General features: G+C 43.9%; 1 protein-coding gene and 1 non-coding gene across 3 annotated transcripts in view; both read right to left on the reverse strand.

The window, feature by feature from the left end:
* Positions 1–21,000, reverse strand: part of Znf608 (zinc finger protein 608) — a 110,953-nt gene extending 89,953 nt beyond the window's left edge. For both annotated transcript variants that reach the window (XM_038332001.1, XM_038332002.1), the window contains exons 1-2: positions 20,734–21,000; positions 16,188–17,283 (exon numbers count right to left, since the gene is read on the reverse strand). In XM_038332001.1, the coding sequence (XP_038187929.1) occupies positions 16,188–17,102 (915 nt within the window). In that variant the 5' untranslated portion in view covers positions 17,103–17,283; positions 20,734–21,000. The remainder of the gene's footprint in view (positions 1–16,187; positions 17,284–20,733) is intronic.
* LOC119815918 lies at positions 2,834–2,939 on the reverse strand. The gene has a single exon (XR_005285595.1). It is a non-coding gene; the product is annotated as a U6 spliceosomal RNA (small nuclear RNA).
* Positions 21,001–22,419: the final 1,419 nt, after the last annotated feature.

Raw genomic sequence — 22,419 nt, forward strand, 5'->3', positions numbered from 1 at the left:
GAGTTTAGCCAAGGGGAGCAAGGCAAAGATCACTTTCACATCAGGGTGGAGAACCTTCGGCTAACCCTGCTCTCCAACACCACAGAGTTCAACTTCCTCCCACACAGGAAGCACTCTCTCTTATAACCTGAAAAATCACCATACCAATACTGGCCCTTTTTGATAATCTTCCTTTCATGCAAAACAATCTCAGTCTCAAACCTTGGACTGTTTTACAGATCCCATTATCAAAAAAGCAACCGGCATAAGGTAAGTATAACAGATTGATTTAGCGCTCTTAGCTCACTCCTCTATACTTTCCGATGTCTGGTGCATTTCTATTCCTGTGCAAGAAATATGTCTGTGTTGCTTCCTGACAGACCATTTTCCAGAGCCCATGCCCACTTTGCTCAAACAAAACAAACATTCTCGATAGCCACACGGCCTCCCCTTCTGTCCGACTATTTCCTGAAGTCATTGATATATCATTTCTTTCTCTCCCTATAAATCTAGGTAATACAAAAAAAAGAGTTCAGTGTAGAATCTATTAGCCGACCAACTTCAAAGAAAATTTACTGGGGAAATGAAGGGTAATTTATGAGGTCATGAATTAGGTCATCAGTATCCTGACTACAAAGCATTAGATAGTCCATGCCTGTGCTTTCGGGGCCCATCGGCGTCAGACGTGATTGGAAAGGGCAGGTCTTAAACAGTTTGACTCACTCTGGCATAGCTATCATATGCAAAATGTGTGAAGAAATGGGTGCTGAAAGCAAACTTCCTCCATCTCTGGGCTACCCAGCGGCAGTGGCAATGGAGCATGCTGGCCTAGGCTTCTAGGGCAAGTCTAAGGCAAGAGCACAGACAACTTTAGTGTTGAATGAGTTAATAGCCAATGACCTTAACCAAGAATCGCCAGTGATGAGGGAGTGGGAACTTGCCACCCTTGTGAGGAAGCCTGCTCAGAGCTCAGGGAAGGCTAAGCACGTAGGTATTAGGAACACAATCTAATGCAACCATCCCCTTCCACATTCTAACCCTTCGTCCTGCTGGAATCGGTTCTTTAATCTTCCCCCGCCTGTATGCACATGTATGTGTGTGTTTAAGTCTATAGGAGTGTGTGTTTATAAATACAAAATACACATATATGCCATATTTAGTGATTTATGGTTACTCTTAATTCTTCTTTGTTGTTTACTCGTTTCCCACACTCCCCCAAAGGGTACTTTGAAATCTTTCCAGTTTTTACAATTAAACCTAACCATCTGGACAAAAATCTTCACATTCACTAAATGAGTCACAGATTTTGTGGGTAAGCTGAGAAACTAAATGCTATGCTGTGCGCTAGGATTTAAACCACATCTACCACAGCAAAACACTCTCTCTCCAATAATCTTTCCAATTATGCACGCACATTCAGGCTCAAATAACATGGAGGCGACTATACCCCACTGCACAGAATTATTTATTCAGTTAGCTTCAGCCTTTACATCCCAAAACAAGCAACAACAAACTCCAAATGAGGGAGACTCCAGAAACCTTTTAGAATGCATGGAGATGAAAGAGAAATCATTACCTAGCTCTTTAGGACCGTTTAACTCTTGCCTTCTACTGGTGTATGGTGGCGAGGCACTCACCCGACTAAAAAGCAACTTGAGGGGCTGGGGAAACAGCAGTTAAAAACCTGTACCCCGAGGAGTTAAGTTCAAGCTCCCAGCACCCATGCGGGGCTGCTCACAACTGCTGTAACTCCAACTCCAGGGGAGAAGATCCAACACCTCTGGCCTCCACAGGCAAACACACACACACACACACACACACACACACACACACACACGTATTTTAATAAATAGAATAAATCCTTTAAAAATATCTATTTCAAGGCATCAGTATAGTCAGTGTTATATTCTAGTAAAGATGTGGACTAAATAAACAGTTCATATAAAAGTCTTCTGGTTTCCACAGTGTTTACAACAATTGTCAGAAACTCTAGGTGTTTAAGATTTAATATCCAGACAGCTGAACTCTAACAAGGCAAATGATCTCATGTTGTCAGCTGATCACTGGCACAAAAAACGGCAGCTAGTAAGAGTTCCCACCACTATAAAACCCGGCAGGATGAGCCCCCAGAAGTCACTGCAGCTATGCTAGCTCCGGGCCATGGAAAAGATTGGTGGGTACCAGGAAATAATGAATGCAATCTTGCAGCAGGCTGGTGGGTTCACGTGGTAGTCTTTCAAAGTGCACCTTAAGCCTTTAATATAAGCTAAGATAGAAAGTATTAGACTTGGTGTAAGCAGATTTATAAAAATCATTTTCAGAGCATCTTAGGCTAGCTCCCTCCCCCACACACATTTTATGCTGGTAACAAAAAGGATCCAGCCAAATAGCATATAAAACGAGATAAACGGGACCAGAAAGATCTGAGAGGAACTCATATATTAACATAGAGGGGTAGAAAACTCATCACGTGCCCTCACCATTCTGTCACTGCAATCTGAACACCTGAGTAGAACACACGTTTAGGTGATTGTGTGTGTGTGTGTGTGTGTGTGTGTGTGTGTGTAGTTTTTTGAGACACGGTTTCTCCATGTAGCTCTGGAGCCTGTCCTGGAACTCACTCTGTAGACCAGGCTGGCCTTGAACTCACAGAGATCCACTTATCTCTGCCTTCAAAGTGCTGGGATTAAAGGAGGGCCTGCGCCACCATCACCTGAACAGGTAGTGACTTCTTAAGAACCTGGCAAGTATTTCCATCACGGAGGCAGTGACAACCGACAAAAAGCTTTCTTTCCAGGGAAGGCTAAAGCTGTAGGGACATTCATCCTTCCGCTGCCTCTGTGATTTCACAAAGGTAAACAGGGAATGCTCTACGAATTTGCCAGCCATCCTTTCGCAGGAGCTATGCTAATCGTCTCTGCAATATTCCAACTTTGGTGTATGTGCTACCTACCGAGTATGGTTTTCAATTTCCCATTCCCATTTTAGTTTGCTAAGTAAACACAGACTGGCAAACATTAACATTTAAACAAAGAATGACCACCAAAGAATCAAATTTAGGTGAACATTTGAAGAGGGTCATCATTTTTGGTTATATATATAATATATATTATATATATTATATATATATATACATACATACATACATACATACATACATACATACATATATTTGGTCAGGTTCTCCCACGTAGTCCAGGCTGGCCTAGAACTCACAGAAATCCACCTGCCCCTGTCACTCAAGTGCTGGGATTAAAACTGTGAGGCACCAAGTCCAACAATTCTTTCCATTGAAAAAACACATTTTCACTTGGTCTGCTTGGTGACAATGATAGCTATGATAGAAAGGGAGATTTAAATGTTTGCAGTTTTAAAAAATTAAGTAGAATTCTCATAACAGTGAAACCGGGTCTCTTCCCTCGTTAGTATAGAATCTATTTCCAGAAAAACATCAGCTATAAATAAGAGCACATTTAAAGGTCAGAAGTAGTTTGAGAATGAAGCCATCCAGACCTGATCTGTTCGACCCTCTTTGTTCCTCACTTCCTCCATCACTGTTACATACCAGTCCCTAGAAGAGAGCTCCCAAATCAAGCTTCCGGTCTGCCATTTGGATGGGAAATAGTACCATTTCAAAGGCATAAAAAGTATGAAAATAGTAGTGCCAAAACTTGAGGGAGGAAACAACCAAGACATTAGACAGACTGGGATCTTGCAAGCTCAGTTGATGGAGAATGCATCCAGTAGGGCCACGGAGGTGTCTCAGTGGTCAAGAACTGAGCGGGCTGGACATGGTGGCGCACACCTTTAAACCCAGCACTTGGGAGGAAGAGACAGGCTGATCTCTGTGAGCTCAAGGCCAGCCTGGTCTACAGAGTGAGTTCCAAGACAGTCAGAGCTATGCAGAGAAACCCTGTCTCAAAAAAAGAAAAGAAAAAAAAAAAAAAAGAGCATCGAGCTGGAGAACCTGGTTTCCACAGCCAATACCAAGGCAGCCCTCTCACAACCATCTCTAATGCTTCTTCCAAGGCATCCGACATCCTCTTCTGGTCTCTCTGGGCACTGAGCCTTCACGTGGTGCACAGACACAATTGCAGCCCAAACAACCCTACACATAAAATATTAAAGAACTCATCAAGTGGTGAACGAACAGTTTTAATGTCCCAGTGTGGTGGCCTTGACTGCAGTCAGACAGATCAGAGGCCATAAAAAAAATATTTGAATCTGGAGTTATCAGAAAGTACAACCGCTCGTTGACAGAGCAGTGTGAAATAAAGGGTTTCGCTCACGAGGTTGGTGGGAAAATGTAAGTAGTGAATGAGGAAGTGTTTAGACTGACACCGCCAGAAACCAGTAGTTTACTGGAGACATCCCTAAATCTTTTTAATCCAGGAGATTAGAAAGCTGAACTGCAATTGCTATGGGAACAAAGGCCATTGTTTCTGGTATTCTGGAAAGTTCATCTGTCATTTTCTAAAGAGAAGTCTAGCTTCAGACTTCTGGACAACAGTTCTGTGGATCCTTGATTGCTAAGGCACTTCATTGCCTTCCTGGAGAGTTCCTTTCCATTCAGAACCATGCTACGACCCAATGAAATAGGGGACATTTCTAGCAAATGTCCCAACAACTCTGGAGAATGTGTTGAATAGGACTCGGGGCACCAATGGCCCCCAACTCTCCATCCTGTTGCCCAAACCCTTTTTCTGCTCCTCAGCTAGTACACTTCCCAGTTTGACCCTCATCACCACCACCTTAACAAAATAGAACACAAAACCTAACAAGAGTCCTCAAGTCCTTCTCTCTCAGCTACAAGAACCTTAGGGTTTTAATGTCTTGACCAGGCAAGGAAGTGATAGCCACCTGCCTTCCCACATACTACCTCATTTCTTGACAGTTTCAGACATGTTCTTGGCCAAGCAGTCTTCCTACCAAATAATGAAATGATTCTTCCTTTTGCTTCCTTTACACACAAAGAAGGCCCCTGGGAGAAACCCTTGAGTGTGATCACAAAACACAACCCTGGCATTCAATCTCTAGGTTATAGCCACATTTTGTCACCTACTGGTCCATAGGGCTTAGTGAGGAGTAAGTCTTAGTGTGTAAACAAATGGTTTGCTCTACAATTAAACCATTCATTCATCCTTTTTGTTGTTGTTGTTTAAGAGCTTGGCTGCTGCCCAACCCAGAGACTTCTAGGTCTCTCCACTATTTTGCTCTCCCAACAGTTAAAAGGGAATAAGCTCATTCAGAGTTTAGAAAGCTACGCACCATCAACAAAGGCATGTAATGCTTCCAAGATGCACAGGGGTTTCCAAACACACAAAGAGTGGCTGTGTGCAGCAGCATCCCCACCCCCAACACAAATGCCAGGCCCCAATTAAGCACCCTGGGGGCCTCGAAAGAAGTTATGCTACGTTGCAAATACAGCGAGATCCACTTGAAATCCAACTGTCCTGTGTGCTTTTCCTCCATGACAGGGAGAAAGACTGGGCTAGACTGACCTCATTAAGGGATAATTAGTGAATCCCAATACCATAGGCATACCTATTGTGAGGCTTCAGTATGGAGATGCAATGCTTTTAAAGCTAGGGGAGCTCCACAATCTAAGAGGCCCAGGTTTTCAAATTTTAAGGATTTCAGTCTGCTGTTTTTCTTTTTGCTACCAGACATTAAAAAGGGAAGCAATACAAAAGACTTGTCTATTTCTTTTATGGAGTTTGTACATAGTCTAAACAAAGGGCTTAGGTAGAAATCATTTGAGTTATTTATACTTTATAGATAATAAACATAAAGAGTTTTTGCAAAATCACCTAAGTAATTTATATGCCATATATAAATAATAAATATAAATAATGTAGAATAAGACCTGCTTAAATGCAGAGAAATAAACACTCCTCCTTCTTGATTACAGAGACTGAAAATAGCACATAAAAAGGACGGTGAAAAAAATTATTCAACGCGGGGCTGTATGATTATATGACAATGGCCTTGAGAAGACAATAGACACATCCATTTACATGTGAAAGTGTTACTTAGAAACTGGGCACCGTGATCAACATAACCACTGTTATCATCAATAAAACCCTCACACCTCTTTAAAGCCCATCACTGCTGTTGGTATCCATCTGCCAAGACGCTTGAGGACCCAACTCTCCTATAAAAGATGCCAGTAAATTCCACTGTTTATATCCTTTAACGTGAAGAGTACCACCTCTCCGACAATGCTAAGCCTCAGGTCCACGGTCCTGTGTGTGAAAACTCCAGAGCAGTATTTGAGAAAGCAGTTCCCGAAGGATGTAATGAAATAACATTCTCAACGTTTCTTTCTTGGCCAAGACTTAACACTTCCAAAAGTCACACAAATCAGGTGATCAACAACTTTATGAGCATTCATCGAAATGGAGGCAAACAGAGTAATGAACATTGTTGCATAAACATTTCTCCCACAGTAGAACCAACCTGAAACCCAGAGCCGGGCCCCTTCTCATAGTTTGTGCACTGCTGCATGGGGGTGGGGCTTAAGTCATGAGACTCCATGGATGGCAACACAAGGGCACCAACAGCCCCAAGAGGTTGTGCTCCAAGGACTCGGACACAATTTTGGGTACTTGTTAGTGTCTACAATGGCATCGTTAACGCAATCCCACTTATCACACCAAGTGATGACCCAATTCCTTTACCTGGGGTTACAGCTTTTGGCCATAAAATGAAAGAATTTTAAAATGTAACATGTAACTGTATCTGGGTCAGATATAGCTGTGCTATATTTAGAAGTAAATTTGTATTTGTGTTCTATTAAAATACTCCACAGGGGCCCCTCCTTAGCCAGATATCCTGTTTTGTTTATTTTAGAAAACCTACAAAATGTTTTTTGCAAAACTTACACATATGCAATACATTCTGGGAAATCTTGAAAGATGGCTGCGGGGCGGGGGGGGGGGGGGGGGGGGTGGGGTGGGGAGGAGGGACCCTAGCCAAAGGGCTTCTCCTGTTCTAATATAGTCCGCATAGGAGACCGGAGAACGGGGTGCTGTGATCCCTGGAAGTCGTTCCTAATAGTCGGGAACTCTTCGAGTAAATCCAAGGGTTCAATAAATAAATAAATAAATATTGAAGGGCATTAATTTGTTTCTAGATGTGTGCGTGTAAGTAAAACAGCAGTCATAATGTGGAAATTTCAGTCACATTTTACAACTAATTGGAAGCAGATTAGAATTCCGCCTCAGGGGAACGTTGTCAGACGAGAAGCTGGAGCAAATGAAGAAAGAGGTGATGGCGTCCTGAAGAGCTGACAGATTTACTGTGCTCAGGGCCATAAACGGGTCCCTGGCTGCAAGGAGGGCTCGTCCCCGCAGTCCAGGAGCGCGCAGCGCGCCCCGGGAGCCCAGGCTACGCCCCAAGGGAACCAGGCTGGTCGGTATCTGGTCCCCTAATACAAATAAAATAAATAAATAAATAATGGGATCTGCACAGTGACACACGGGTGGATGACCAAGTCCAAGGGAGAGGGCCTTTCTTGGCCAGGTGGGGGAGGGGAGGGAAAGGGGAAACAGCTTGTGAGGGCTCATAGAGCCATGAAGTAATGGAAACAGCTGCTGGCTTTCGACTTCAGTGTCTGGCATCTGCTGCGCCAGCACGGGAAAGGCTGGGGAAGGATTTGGGCAAGGAATGTAAATGGAGACAATTGCCCTAATGGAGCTGGATGCAGGGGGTGAAGGGAGACCAATTGCTCCTTTCTGACATCATGTTGCTCCCTTTGGGCGGCACCCGCACACATGAGGGACTTAACTGAGATTGCACCTTCCAGCAGTTGGCAGATCTGGGAACGCTCAGCGCTTCTCCATCAGTTACCAAGATGTCAGACAATGCAGTCTGCTTAGTTGACCGGGTGTCCACCGTCCATCAGCGTTCTGCCCAACTTCCACACAGCTTCACACCGACTTAAAATGGACGACTCTCTATTTCACTCACTTGGAATTTTTTTTTTTAAATCATCACTTGCTTTCGAACTAGGTCAAACGTCAGGTTCTTTTTGTTGTTGCCTATTTTCTCCCATGCTTCCTAGATTCGGTCCTAATTTCATTTCCATCACAAAAGAATTGGAACCTGGGAACACAGAACCAAGTGCCACTCTGCTAATCATGAGCCCATAATAAAACCCAGATTTGATAGCATTATCCATGTACTGTGGTGAGCCACATGCAAATAAACAGTCCTCCATGAAGAATGAAAACCCAAGGCTTTGGTCCTTCCAAGTCAAACATTATTGTTTTTAATATGAGCTATCCATAAAGTCAGTGAAGGAGATGACAGGAAATTCAAAAGTAAGTTGGTCTGGCTGAGAACAGTTTGGAAAAGGAAAGGAGGGGGTAAGAGGAGGGGAGGAGGAGGAACGTTCTCCAGATCCCCCTCTTATTTTAAGTGAAGAATGAACTAAACTGTCAAATCTACACAGGAACATAAACAGTGATTTTCTGCTAGCAGAATTCAAGAGTGCGGTGAGGCTGGTACCTCACCAGAGCTCAGCCCTCCAACATAGGCTGCCAAGCTCACAAGGAGCGACTTGGACCTGACCTTTGAACCTTCAGTGCCTAATGTGAAAAACACAGAGGTGTAAGGAAGGCAGCCAGCCAGAGGGACAGGCAAGCTTTCCTACCAAATGAGGGGTTTTCTTTCATCAAAACGGTGAAGGGTAACTTCCAGGACTTTATGAAAGTGTGACCAACTGGAACTTGGTCGTCGATGCTAAGTGAAGCATATAAAAGAGTCCATTTCTTAAAACATATGCAAACACTTCACACACACACACACACACACACACACACACACACACACGACAAAAACCAGAACCAAGCTCACTGGTACAAGATCAACGCAACCAAAGACCAAGCTATTATTTCAAACTGTCGGGGGAAAGCAGTAAAATTGCTACCAGGTCTCCTTAAGTTACCCTTCAATAAAAAAGAAGCCATCGGGGAAATAAGAGGAAAAGAAAACACATCAAAACCTTCAAAGTCCCTTTAAGTAAAATTATCCGTCTGTGGCAGCATGCCATCTGCTCTCTGGTTAACATAATGAACCCATTCTCAACCCTAAATACGAACTTTCTAAAATCATTATGAACAGCACAAAATACAACCAATATATTTTTATTTACTCTTAAACCATGAAGCCTACAGTCATAAGGGCATTATTTGGATATGCCTAAATGCCCCCCCCCCCCCGTACATTTTTCTTAAGGTGCTCACTGACAATGAAGAGTCTCAGGAGGAAGAAAGCTAGGAAAATGAGAGTCCCAGTGAATAAGAATCAGGACTGTGTAGGGGTGATGGGAAAGAAGAGGGAGTGGCTTTGAAAAAGTTCAAAAAAGTTCGCAGTGATGTCTGTTCGCCACTTTAAACCCACGTGTCTTAACAGACCACCCTAACGGTCTTTGTTACAGCTACATGGTAGACTTTAAATTTTCATTTAACTTCCCTAGGGGTAAATATCAGATGAGATCCTTATAGTTTTAAGGCCCCCTGACCTACCAAGCACATGTATCTGCTTTGTGATCACTTCAGTTCTTGAAGCAAAACCCAAAATCTCTTTGACTGCATTCCCAAAGGTGTTTCTAAGCAAAATTTAGCAGGCATGTAGCAGTCAGTTGTCAGAGGCAAGTGCCAGTCTCATGATCTTGAATTCCCCTGCAGCTCTCAAAATGACCTTACAAATAGCCCAGCTGCTGGTCAACCAGCTAAGGGTGGTTGACAACCTTTCATTCAGTTGCAATGGCTTTGCTCCAGCTGCTTAAAACCTTTGTCTTGAATGCCGGGCGGTGGTGGCGCACGCCTTTAATCCCAGCACTTGGGAGGCAGAGGCAGGTGGATCTCTGTGAGTTCGAGGCCAGCCTGGTCTACAAGAGCTAGCTCCAGGACAGGCTCTAAAAAAGCTGCAGAGAAACCCTGTCTCGAAAAACCAAAAAAAAAAAAAAAAGAAAAAAAAAAAAAACCTTTGTCTTGAATTAGGAAGCACTTGTAACAGGAAGCAAGTAGGCCCTAAGAGAAATTTCAGTGGAAGAGACAGAACTGGAACAGAGGGAGGGGCCTCCTTTCTCTGGAGAAGAGTGATATGTAAAATTAGTGGTACTTTTTAAAAATTACATTTTATTTATTTGTTTGTTTGCTTGCTTGCTTATGGATGCATCTGCCCTCAGGTGTGGGGGTGTGCCCCTGCCACAGGGCACATAAAGAGGGTCAGAGGAGCAATCCCAAGGAATAAATTCAGGTCATTAGGCTTTGTGGCTTTACCCTTTGAGCCTTCTCAAAACTTTTGGGTTTTTTTGTTGTTGTTTGTTTTTGGTTTGAGAATAAAGTTCATACCACCTAAAACTACCAAACCAACATCTATATATGCAATTACATCATTTAGACTCACAGATCTCTATGACAGATCCCTTACAAGGCTCTAATACGATCTTTACATTACTTATTTGGTGACCACCTAAATCATTAATTACTGAAGCGAAGGTTTCACCTGTTTCCTGGTCCTACCGTATTCAATGGCCCAAGAATCAGACTATCACTGTGATGTTGCTGCCAAGGGCAATCCAGTGTTTCCTTAGTTCTGGCTTCTACATGATGGGAGAATGCTATCCAGGTAACTTAGAAATAAACTGTTTGGTATTCAAGCAAAACCCTTGATGTTCACATCCCTGGCAAGTAGAGCGCTGGCGATCAAAACTATGTTGTGCTACAGTAATTACTATGACAAACTTCCCAATGCTTAATATTAAAGAATACAAGAGTATGATCCCTCCACCTCTTCTGCTCCTCTAGAGTGTGTTCAACGTGGCAATTATCTTCGTTCGAGCAGCAGAGTTTAAATTGCATTGAAACTCAATTATACCCATGACTTTTTTAAACATACACTTCAAAAGGCAGGTTTCATCACACTCAAATCACTGAGCAAAATCTCTTTCCCAGCTTATAAAAAAGAGATTTTATCCCCCCCCCCCCCCAGACATCTTCAAATACAAAACTGACTTCCTTAAAGCTTTGGAGCTACCTTTTCGGTTTTTTTCCACCTGTGAATGCAGAAGGAAGGCTGAGCAAGGCTGAAAGACAAAGAGGGTGCCCACCTGATTTTAAAAACCAATAGTTCAACCTGCAGTTCTCCCTAAGGTCACTCATTACCAAGAGCCAGGCTGCCGCCGCCTTCCCAGAGCAGAACAGATAGTTCTTAACAAAAACACTTTACTTTGCTACTCTTGGAAAATGCAAAGCAACTAACAGTAGTAAATTTATGATTTAAGTGCTTGTGGCTAAAATAGCTTTCCAATTATCAAGGGCCTCTTAGACTGAGCTAGAATGCATTATGTGCTAATGACCACAACCAGGGGTCCCTTCTCCACTCCTTTGTCAGAACCCAAGCAGATACTCCCCTGCAGCTTCACCATTAACATGTCTGTTTCCTGTCAGCCCACTCAGAGATAATGTCATTTATCTCAGGAAGGCACAAACTCAGTCATTAGCTTCAATAAAAGACCTCAAACAAAGGCCGATAATGTTTTACCCAGGGTTCCCACTAAGCCCAGAACCAAGAATCCTGGCGACTAAGAGTCAAGGGCTGGCAAGTTATCCTTAAGGGAGTATGATGTTGTTGCTTATCAAAGATTTTAGAGTATGGCCTATGTATAGTAAACACCAAGGGTCCCCAGCACTATCACACAAAATTAGATTAATGAAGAGTGATGACCGGGGTTAGCCCTGGGGAGCCTTTCTCCTCAGTAGCCTCCAGGAGGAAAATTGACAGAATCATTTAGATCTCTGAAGAACTGATCCCTTCATTGTGAGGGCCTGTAGAAACGGAATAAGCCATAGGCAGTGGTCAATGGCTGAACTTCTGGAAACCCTCCAAACAAAAGTGGAACTGGTTAAAAGAAATGTGGGGACACGTGTTTTCACAGTGGAGTTCATATTACTGCAATTTCAATTTTCTATGAAGTACCACCAGGTGAACTTTTTAAAATTAAAACAAAAAAAAAAAAAGCACAGACATTGTCAGAATTGGGGCAAATCTCAGCCATTCACTCAATCCCTGTGTTTCATGCTGGAAACGAAGACCAGATGGTACTTTCCATGTCGTTTGAATCTGGTTATTGAACACCTCTGTGGCTAGGGAGATTCCTGCTTAGCACTTTCAGCGTTCATTTCGTTTACTAACTACAAAACGCTGCTTAGGAAAAACTAAGTCTTTATAATACTCTAATTAAAACCATCTTGCACCCAAACAATTTCATTTGAAGAGCATATTCTTAACCCTAGGACATTTGAACATCCAGTCCCTCCACCTGCCTTCCCTCCCCCCACCCCCCCTTGCATTGCAGGCTATTTGACAAGACTTTAAAGTAGCTGAGCGGTACCCTCTTAAGCTCAGTCTGGAACGATTGTGCAGACTTTTCCTGTTTTTTTTTCCTTCAGCAAACCTAACAGATTTTAAATGCTAAACTCAGAATTCATTGATGGACCTGGTCACACAAATACTCCAAGAAACATGTGTTCTCACAGATACAGCTGAACAGCTTCCTCCAGCCACCCCCCACCCCCACCCCACCTCCATCACCCTCCTAGGATGTCTACTGGAAAAGGAGGAGAGGCAATGCTGACAGGAAGCCACCTTTAGCTAAATCCACATGTAACTTTGCAAACTGTGCACCGTCCAACTACAATGGACTCAGTGGTTTCATTAAAGCAAGTGACCTTCCTGCCCTTTCATTCCGCCTTAGATCAAATGCACTCCCTAATTCACAGGACACACTATATTATGGAGGGTGTTGGAGGGGGGGGCATATCCACAAAAGCCATTAATCAAAATATGTTCTTAAACTGCTCACACTCACTTAGAGAATGTGTCAGGATTCCCTAGTGAAGTGTAAAAAGGCTTCTACAGGAGAATAAAACAAAATGAATGATGTCCTCTTACAGACAGGTCCATTTATAGACACCGTCTTTAGGAAGACCAAGCCCACAGAAATGAAAAGAGTTTATGATAGTACAGAAATAACTCTCCTTGCAACTCGCACTGCACAGACCCCTAAGACACAACTATAAATATGACCTCTGCCTTTCATTTATTTCTGTTTAAGTATCAGCTGTTTTTAGGACTTTTTTTCCTGTGTTTCCTAATATCCTAGTGACTGAATAACCCCACTGAATTTAACTATACTCAACGTAACTGCTTAATCCAGCCCAATGGCTCCTTCTCTGGTAAGTCTAAACTGTAAAACGATGAAGGGAGAGAGGGAAACAGCTTCAATGAAGGACCATTATGCTTTGAAAGGAAGGCGGAGGCAGGTGGAGAGGCAGGTTTTAACAACCAAAAGCCAACCCATCAAATCTCCTTACTCAGACATGTCACTGATGACTTAACCACAAAATGGGTTATAGAAATATAGCTCAAACATCTTGGAATTACGGTGTGTTTTGATTTTTTTTTCACGTATTAAGGGAGTGGCGACTTTTACAACATACTTGTGGTTTCCACATAAAGGAGCCAGAACACTCATTGATTTAATTAGGTTTCATAAGGTCCAATTTATCATGTTTTACATGACTCTGTGTAGTGAAAAGACAGAATAAACAGACCAAAATTAGACATGTAGGCATGTTGTGAAAGCTACCCAGTGACAGCAAGACTTACAAATCTTGTCTAACCTTCTCACCAGGAAAAAAAAACATAATAACAACATACACATTGTCCATAGATTTTTAATGTGTTCCCCCTATACACGTTAGAGCCACATGTAAGTGCTGCAGGTTAATCATTTTTACTCAGGAGGCACTTGCTCTTCAAACAATTTGAACTAACATATAGAATTTAAAAACAAAAAAAAAAACCTTCAAATATGAATTTTTTTTCAAGTCAAGTGAGCCTACTAAGTTTTTGCTTCCTAAATAGGCATCTTTAAAAGTGTTTTCTAAAGCAAGGGCTAATTTGACATAACCAGTAGTTAATGGAATTAGGTTTGCTTCCCTGTGTGGTACTGATGCCATCTCTGGGAGCCAAGGATGGATGTGTTACTAAGTCTTTTGGGGGGTTGGGGAGGACAGGACTTAAGGAATAATGTTTGAGATCTCAAGCCAACACTTCAGCTTGACAAGAATGGCCAACACTGTGGGTTCCAGCACCCTGGAAACCATCCTAAGGGGATGCCTGGGCCACGTCTAGTGGCTGAGGTTGGTGCACAGTTTCCCATCTGAGGGCCAGTGTTCTCTCTCCTCCCTCCCCCACCTCGGCACCTACCATGACTTGTTTGCTCCTCGTTTATGGAATTCATACGATTCCATTTATACTGCTCTGCCTGAAGATGCGTTGCATGTGTGTGAATAATTTAGCCTTTCCACTTCTCACCCACTTCCTTCTGTGACTGGGAAGCGAAAAGAACACAAAAACTGGAGAACCGACACCACGCACTAATCTCAGTTGCCATGACAGCAGCCTTTGAGAGCCTGAAACGTTCCGATCGCCAGCTAAACAAAATTGTTGAATGTGAACATTTGGCTGGAAGATTAAAAGGCTAAGGGGAATGTAAAAGGGCAGAACCTCCCACATTCCCAGCAGCCAGGGGATCCAATCAAAGAGCTCTGACTCCTTAACCACAGCATTGTGAGCACTGGATTAGGGCAATTCATCCAGATAGTTAAAGCAGATTAGAGCTGCAATTTGAAGACTATTGGCAACAAAAGTAAATGCCCCACTGTACTAAGTAATAAGAGATTTCAAAACGTCTTTTGGTAGAAATTATGTGAAACCACACATTTAAACTAAGAAGCAAAACCTGAGTATATTTTTTAAGTTCTTTTAAATTCACCAATGTAAAAGGCTATCTAAGAGGATTTGGATTCAAAAAGTAAGCAGTAGCTTTTTGCATGTTTGACATTGTTGCCCACACCTTTCTCTACCTCCATCAGAGCCTAAATCAGAGCTTTAGTCCTATGTTCTAATTTAAATCTTGAGCATGAAGTCGAAAATAAAAAGGATCAGAGAACTGTGAATCATTTCATGCAGAAATAATTCCCAGGAGATTTCTCTGCATCACTTACAATTCTGATCAAGACAGAAAGGGGGAAAATTACATCATATAATAAGCATATTTAGGTATCACATTGCTACAACAAAAAATATTACATCTGCATGCTACAACTTGTGGAATGAATCTAAACACTAATTTCATAGAAACACTGCTCTCACCTCCCAGCCAATGTTCCTGGTAGTCACAAGCCCATCAGTTGCCAGACATTATCCCAAAGCAAGTGCATCCCAGACAAACAAGGTCCAGGCCTCCATGCCTAAGCAAGGTAACACTGGGGGCAGTTTTTCCAGTACAGTGTCTAACCACAGACTTTAAGACAATGAGCAAGAGAGGTGCAAGGGTCCAAGTGGCCTAAGTCAAGCACTGTTAAGTGTAGCACGCATTTCCAGTATTCCCCTTCGCTGCTGCCACCATGCCCCCTTCGGTTAGAGCGTCACATTTCAGGAACACGAGCCAAGTGTGCTTTCCAATTCTTACTTAACTGAGCTTCCGACTGCCCAGGCCAGCTAAATCCCCAAGTGAGAGCAGTCTCACAGCTTCAGCTGCAAATAGGTGAGAGAGTCAGAGTCCTCACAGCCACCAAAACCATCACACTTTGGCTGCAGAGTTACAAAATCAGTGACCAACACTGCAAGACTGGAGTACATCCTTTGGCAGAACTCTTCTGGGGAAAAGTAACAGAACAGGGAGTGCAAATAACCCTTCACACTCCTTCCCACAGAGGGAACTAGAACCCTGTTCCTAAGGACACATTGTTAACAATAACAGAGACGCCAATCTCCTGAGGGAAGAAACCAGGACGAAAGTCAAGCTAGTGCGGCAGCAGGTTTTCTATTCAAAGCACGCGGACAATTTGCTTGCTGGCCAGAAGCCCTTACAAGGCAAAAGGCACTTAGGACACTCAGGACCTCCCACCCCATGACCTTTCAAACCTGGCACCACAAGCAGCAGAAGCAGCAGCAGCAGAAGCAAGAGCCAAACACTGCACTCAGGATAACACCCATAAAGGATGACCGTCATAGAAATCACCGAGAACCCGAAAGCACTAGGAAGTGTAAGGCACCCGGTGGCACATCCCACATCCCCAAACAGATGCACACAGAGTGGGACACACAAGAAGGCGACCTTATCCTACCTTCTCGGTTTTCAGTTTCTTGATTCGCCTGTGGTTCTCCTCCTCCTCCTCTTCCTTTTTGACCAACATAGAGTTTCCCATGAGCGCCGAATCCGGAGCACTTTTGCTAACTTCCCCTGCAGCCACAACGCTGCCACTCCCAGCGCCCCCGCAGTGGAAGGGGCTCGCACCACTTCCATTGCTCTTGGCCCCGAAGCCATAGAGGTGACCACCGGAGGGGGCCTGGCCTCCGCTGCCATTCTGGTGGACCTGCAGTAGGTCGTGCTTGTCTTTCCTGGATCTCGCAGCATCCTTATCCCGTTTGGCGCCTCGGCTGCTGTGGTTTTTCCCTGGCTTCTCTTCCTTGCTTTTCCCACAGGAGCTTGCCCCCGTGGTGGCAGCCGAGGTCCCGGTGCTGGTACCGTTGTTATTTGGGTTGCCGCCGCCGCCGCCGCCGCCGCCGCTCACACTTTGACCCAGAGCTGAATTCATGCCAGTAGCCTCTCCAGGGCGCCCTTGGACTTCCTGCCTCTTGCCAGTGCTGCTGATCTCGGGAATTCCATACAAGGCAGCAGAAGGCAGAGATTTATTAGCATCCTTAGAAGTTTTAGCCCTTTTCACTTTTGATTTGCTGGTCTCTTTGTGTGAATTCCCCTGGGGAGCGGAGGGCTGAACAGAAGCAAATTTTAGGCCATCAGCTAAGGCTGAGGTAGCACCGGTCCCATTGGAGGCCGGACCTCCACAATCCTTAGTGTTGCTGTTGGTAGTGCTGTTGGTGGGATTATTCATCTCAAATTTCTGTCTGTCCTTCTCCAAATCGGCGTCCAAATCAATGATTAAATTTCCAACCCCGATTTCCCAATCATCGCCACTGTCATAAGTATCAACTGTATTTGGATCCACACCTTTTCCTGCAGTCGAAACGTTCACGGACATCCTGAAGATGAGTTCTCTAGATTAAAAATCCGATGAACTTTCCTTGGGAGATGAGGGGACATTCGTTTGGCTCCGCTGGGCTTTCTCTTAAAGAAAAAAAAAATTCTTCCAATCTTCTGTTTTTTCCTGCCCCAAGAATGTGTCCAGGGATCTCACACCCTCATTCCAGGTCCACCATCTCCTGTGGAGGGGGAAAAAGTCGAATATTTCTTGTCTGGATGTTACCGGCATAGAAAACAATTAAGACCAGGGAGTTGGTAAGGGGTATAAGGAAGAATAGAGAGTAAGGGGTTCATTATTGTCTCCACAGTCAAATACCAGGTTTAAAGGCAAATAGGCAGACTTGAACAGCACCCCTGACAATGAGCATCTTGCAGAAGCTGAAAACCCCTCTAAACAACACGGGGATAGCCAGTTCTTTAAAAGCATTAAAATATCTCCAAGGATCTGATTCAAGCCCAGAAAGATTTTTGTGGCTTTTTTTTTTTAAAGTTGAACATTTTTGCCTGGCACATGGGATATTTCAAGCCCAGGAAAAGATCGTAGACATTCAGACAAGTAAAGCACGTTGTTAAACATCCATAAACATATCTTGGCTCTTGCAGTGTAAATAACCAGGCCCTGAAAGTTCTCTGGGACCCATGTTCAAAATGATGTCACTAATTTTTTTCTTTCTAATTTTAATACTACTTAAAATTGCCTGGGTAATGTAGTTTTGTTCCCCATAAGCAATGAGGGGGGCAACAGTAGTCCCCCTCACACACACATATATACCACCCCATTCTCCCCCACCCCCAGTCAAGCAATTCTTTCTGAGAAATATACAGACCTCTCTAAGAGTATTTCTCTCAGTAAAAAGACAGTGTGAGCAGAAAGGTTAAATATCTGCCTTTTGAGAAAAAAAGGGAAATTCATCTAAACAATTTTGCCATAACCCTGGGTCACAGACCTGCTCAGTCTGTTAAATATGGTGCTGCTGACTATAGGGAAACTGATTAAGACATACATTTTAGGTGATCTGCACCACGGTGGCCTCGGTGACCACAAATGACTGTGTGTTTGACAAAGAGCAGTTAAAACAGTTTTTAAAGGGATCAGCCACCTTTTAACAGTTGTCAAGAAAATAAATAAATACACATAAACCACACACACACACACACAATGCTTACCTTTTAATCCTTTACCATTTTTTAAAATTAGGCCCGAAAATCAAAAGGTATTTCTCACGCCACTCGGCACACAAGCCTGTGCCTCATTTTACTTAAACACCAAATGATCAAAAAGGAAAAAAACAAGTAACACACCTCAGCCAAAATAATCACTCGGTAACATTATTCCACTTCCCCATCCCCCTTTTGGCAAAAAGGTCTGGAGTCCTTTTCTCCTTAAAAAAATGTGTCACTGTGCAGCTGGGAGAGGCTTCCCATTCACAACCCAAGCACCGAAGGGTGTTTTTCCTCTTAACAAGCATTCAGAATAATAGGGTGTTGAGAGAGGGGGAGGGGAGGGAAGGAAGGAAAGGAGGGAGGGAGGGAGAGAGGGAGGGAGGGAGGAGAGAGAGAGAGAGAGAGAGAGAGAGAGAGAGAGAGAGAGAGAGAGAGAGAGAGAGAGAGAGAGAGAGAGAGAGAGAGAGAGAGAGAGAGATTAGAGAAAAAACTTTTCCGAACTTCGGATTCCGCCTTCAGTTGCAGACTTCAGAGTCACCGTGATCAGTAAGTAATGATCTCATGTAGCAAACCTACAGGCGTCCTCTAGTAACGAGACAGAATGTGCTAACATCGGGATAAATTAGTGAAAGGGAAGAAAGAATAAGAAGAAAGGACTGAAAATCTGGGCTGGATTCCGCCTGTTAGTCGGGAAGTGGCATTTTTTTTCCGCTCGTCCTGACATTTGATTTCTCCAACTAACTTACGCAGGGGGTGAAAGGAAGAGGGGGGGAGGAGGAGGAAGGAGAAGGAGGAAGAAAGGGAGGCATGAGGAGCTGGCCTGGTGGAGAAAAGAAAGGTGTGGAGGAGGAGGAGGGAGAAGACGATGCAGGGAGCTGATAAACCAGTTAGAGCAGCTTTCGCCCGGGGCGGGGGGCGGTGGAGCGGGGAAAATAACGGCGTCTGAAAGGGGCTGTCTTGGAAACCCGAAGGATGTGATGTTTTCCTGTTTTATGTTGTTTTTGAGAAAAAAAGAACCCAGTTCTTAGAATAGTCCCCGAGGAGGGGTTAAAATCCTCCGCCGCACAAGCCGATCTGTCATGTGGTAATTCGATAATTAGAGTCAAAAAGATTTTTTTTTAAGGCGACCTTTTTCCAGGACAATTTTCCCTCTCTACACGCAGCAAACAGCGCGTCTCTATTTTTTCCTCCTCTCTCCACCTCTCGCCCACCCCCTCCTGTGTTTAGTCAGATGGCCTCAGAGCTTGGCTTAGTATTTTTAATTAGCTGGCGTTTGGAAGCTAAAAGCAGTAATGAATTGTTGATGGATTGGAAGCGGAGAGTCGCTTTGCTGGAAATGTCGGGGCTGGGAGAGGGGGATGGGCGCGTTAGCAACACCAACCATCTAAAAGGAGCGATTTTGTTACAGTGCAAGCCTTTCACATCACGTGAGGATCAAGGGCTCAATTGGTTGTCGTGAGAACAAAAATGGTGACAAGCGTATCAAGAAAATACTGATCTGGTCTTTAAAAAAAAAAAAAAAAACTGAAGGTCTCTCCCTTCCCCCCTGCCCCCTTCCCCCCGCACGCCCTGCAGTGGGCGAAGCTACAAGTTATGAATGTGAAACATTTCTCAGCCATCTAGGATCTCGGAAGTAAATGTAATAGCCACAAGAGCAAAGCAGATGTTTTAAAGGAACACCTTATAAACCTATCCTCAACTGATCTCCAATTTGTCTGCTTTCCCAAAGGGGTCAGGGGGCGGACGCCTGGGGGAGGGGACAGGTTACCTCGGAGTTCCTGCGATTTTTGTGCCCCCCCCCCCCCTCGCACTTCATGTATTAAACAAAGAAAAACATTTTGCTAGCTCCCAAACCCAGCCTTGGAATAAACACACCATTGTTACTATTTGTGGGTTTGTTTGGGTTGGGTGGGGCTCCCCCCTTTCTCTTAATGGTGTTTTTTCTTCCCGCTTTTTTTTTTTTTTTAAAGAAGATGGAAAACGGTAGTTACAGCCATTACATGTAATGGATGAATATTCCCTAGTTTACTATTAAATTACTGAGCAGGAGGATGTGACAGGAGAGAAATCGGCTTGTTCTACCCGGGTTCCCATTTGCCTGCTCGGTCTGGGCGGGGGTCTGCTCAGCTCCGGTAGAAAAAGGGAGGAGGGGGGAAGGTGCGCTAGAGAACTCACACGGCGGACCGGGGTGTGTAACTGAATCACTCTTAGTTTCCTTTGGGTTAGAGCCCAAAAAGGTAATTTACTCTAAGTTAGCCCAAGTGCCCAGTCAAGCTCAATTTGTCTAAAGAAGTTACAAATGCTTCACCCTCCACTGAATAAAATTCACCCTTCTTGGGTTGTTATAAATGCAAAGCCAAACCCTGTAACTAGTTCCTCATTTCAATGCATAAAACTCGCACATTCCCCTGCATGAACACCCCACTAAAGTGCTATATAGCGACACACCACGCAACCGTACTTACGGTCTGTATGGGAGCGAGTTGACCTTTTCCTTCTAACTGCATTGAGTGTGTTTGGTGGCAGCCGCTTTATTTTGGAAATTATAATTTCTTCAATTTTTTTATTATTAAAGATGAACCAGCAAATGTCACAGACCGTCCCGTGTATTTTTTATAAAAAATAAAAAAAAATAAAAACAACAAAATAAAGCAAAATCCAGAACACAGAAATCCCCCCGGTGCACACACACACACCAAGCTTGTTCTGGAAGAGTGGAATCAGAACTGAAACACAACACACGCACAGGGGGAGTGGAGCCAAAGGAGCTCTCAGCCTGTATACCTGAAAGGGACTTTTCTTTGTTCCCAATGCCCTTTCGCATCGGGCCAATCAGAGAGCAGCTTTTATGAAACTGGGCTTTCCCATTGGCTAGCTGCTTTCTCTTGGCTACTGTAGGGGGTTGAGATATACACACGTATAAAACACACACTGAGCGCGGGTGGGGGTGCGATGGGGGGTGGCGGTGGAGACAAAGCGTTTTATTTTCCAAGCAGATTGGGGTTGCGGAACCTCCCGCAGGACGAAGGGAGGGGGAAAATAGGGCGCCTGTTTCAATTACTACATCATTCACATAAAACACTTATTTATTAAAACACATCTCAAGCAGGCTACGAAGAGAGGATGTCGGTAAATGCAAGTTTGATTGTGTTATCTTGGGGGAAATAATGTATGTGATCGCTCGGTGGCAGAGGGAAGCCAGCTGAGCCACAGGCGCAGAGCGGGGACGCCGCTCCGTGGAAACCCATGCGAGCGGTTTGCTGTTGTCCCTTCCGTGTCCCAAGGACTCGGTAACCCATCTCTGCAGCTTTTGCCTCCCAGCCCTCCCCCACCACCTTACCCTTCCTGCAAGAAATCTCTCTCTCTCTCTCTCTCTCTCTCTCTCTCTCTCTCTCTCTCTCTCTCTCTCTCTCTCTCTCTCTCTCTCTCTCTCTCTCTCTTTCTCTCTCTCACCGATGGAAGGCGTTCGGTGATGGATGAACAAGTAACCCTTTTGTTTCCAGGCTTCGCATCTAGAAGCACTAACGTGTGGACCCCGACGACCATTAAGACAACCGAATGAATGGCTCTCTTAAATTAGCAACAAATCTCTTCACCTGATCTTCTGCGACTCGAATAAATAAATATAAATCAAGGCCTCAGACAAGCCTTCTTAAAAAATAAATCGATTGGTAGAAGATAAAATACACTAGGCGTATTAACCCCTTAAACAGTCCCTGTCCTTAATTTTTAACCGTCTGGATGATCTGTCAGAATTCTTTTCTCAAATCTTTAACTCTGGAGTGGACAGAGATTCTAAATTCTCTGAACGCTGTGTCCACAACCCACAAACATACAAAATATTCTCACTTTTATGGTAAGACAAACGCAGCCACCTTAATGGGACTCATTTTCCAGGACAAGAGGCTAATGTGAAACAGCAACTCGTTAATATATTTAAGCTAATGTAGTCTTACATAGTAAGCCTTTAGAACACGGTTTATTCTTAACTTTGTGTTGCCATTTTCAATTATTTTAGAAGCTAGAAGGTGGAGATTTTAAAATCATGTAGCCTGTGGATTTTAATTAATGCTATTATAGCCCCAAGTTTGAGGGAGTGGGTATCACTGGAGCTTGTCACTAGACAGTTGGAGTCTGAGATGGGCCTTCGC

This window comes from Arvicola amphibius, chromosome 5, assembly GCF_903992535.2.
Source record: "Arvicola amphibius chromosome 5, mArvAmp1.2, whole genome shotgun sequence".
Lineage (NCBI taxonomy): Eukaryota > Metazoa > Chordata > Mammalia > Rodentia > Cricetidae > Arvicola > Arvicola amphibius.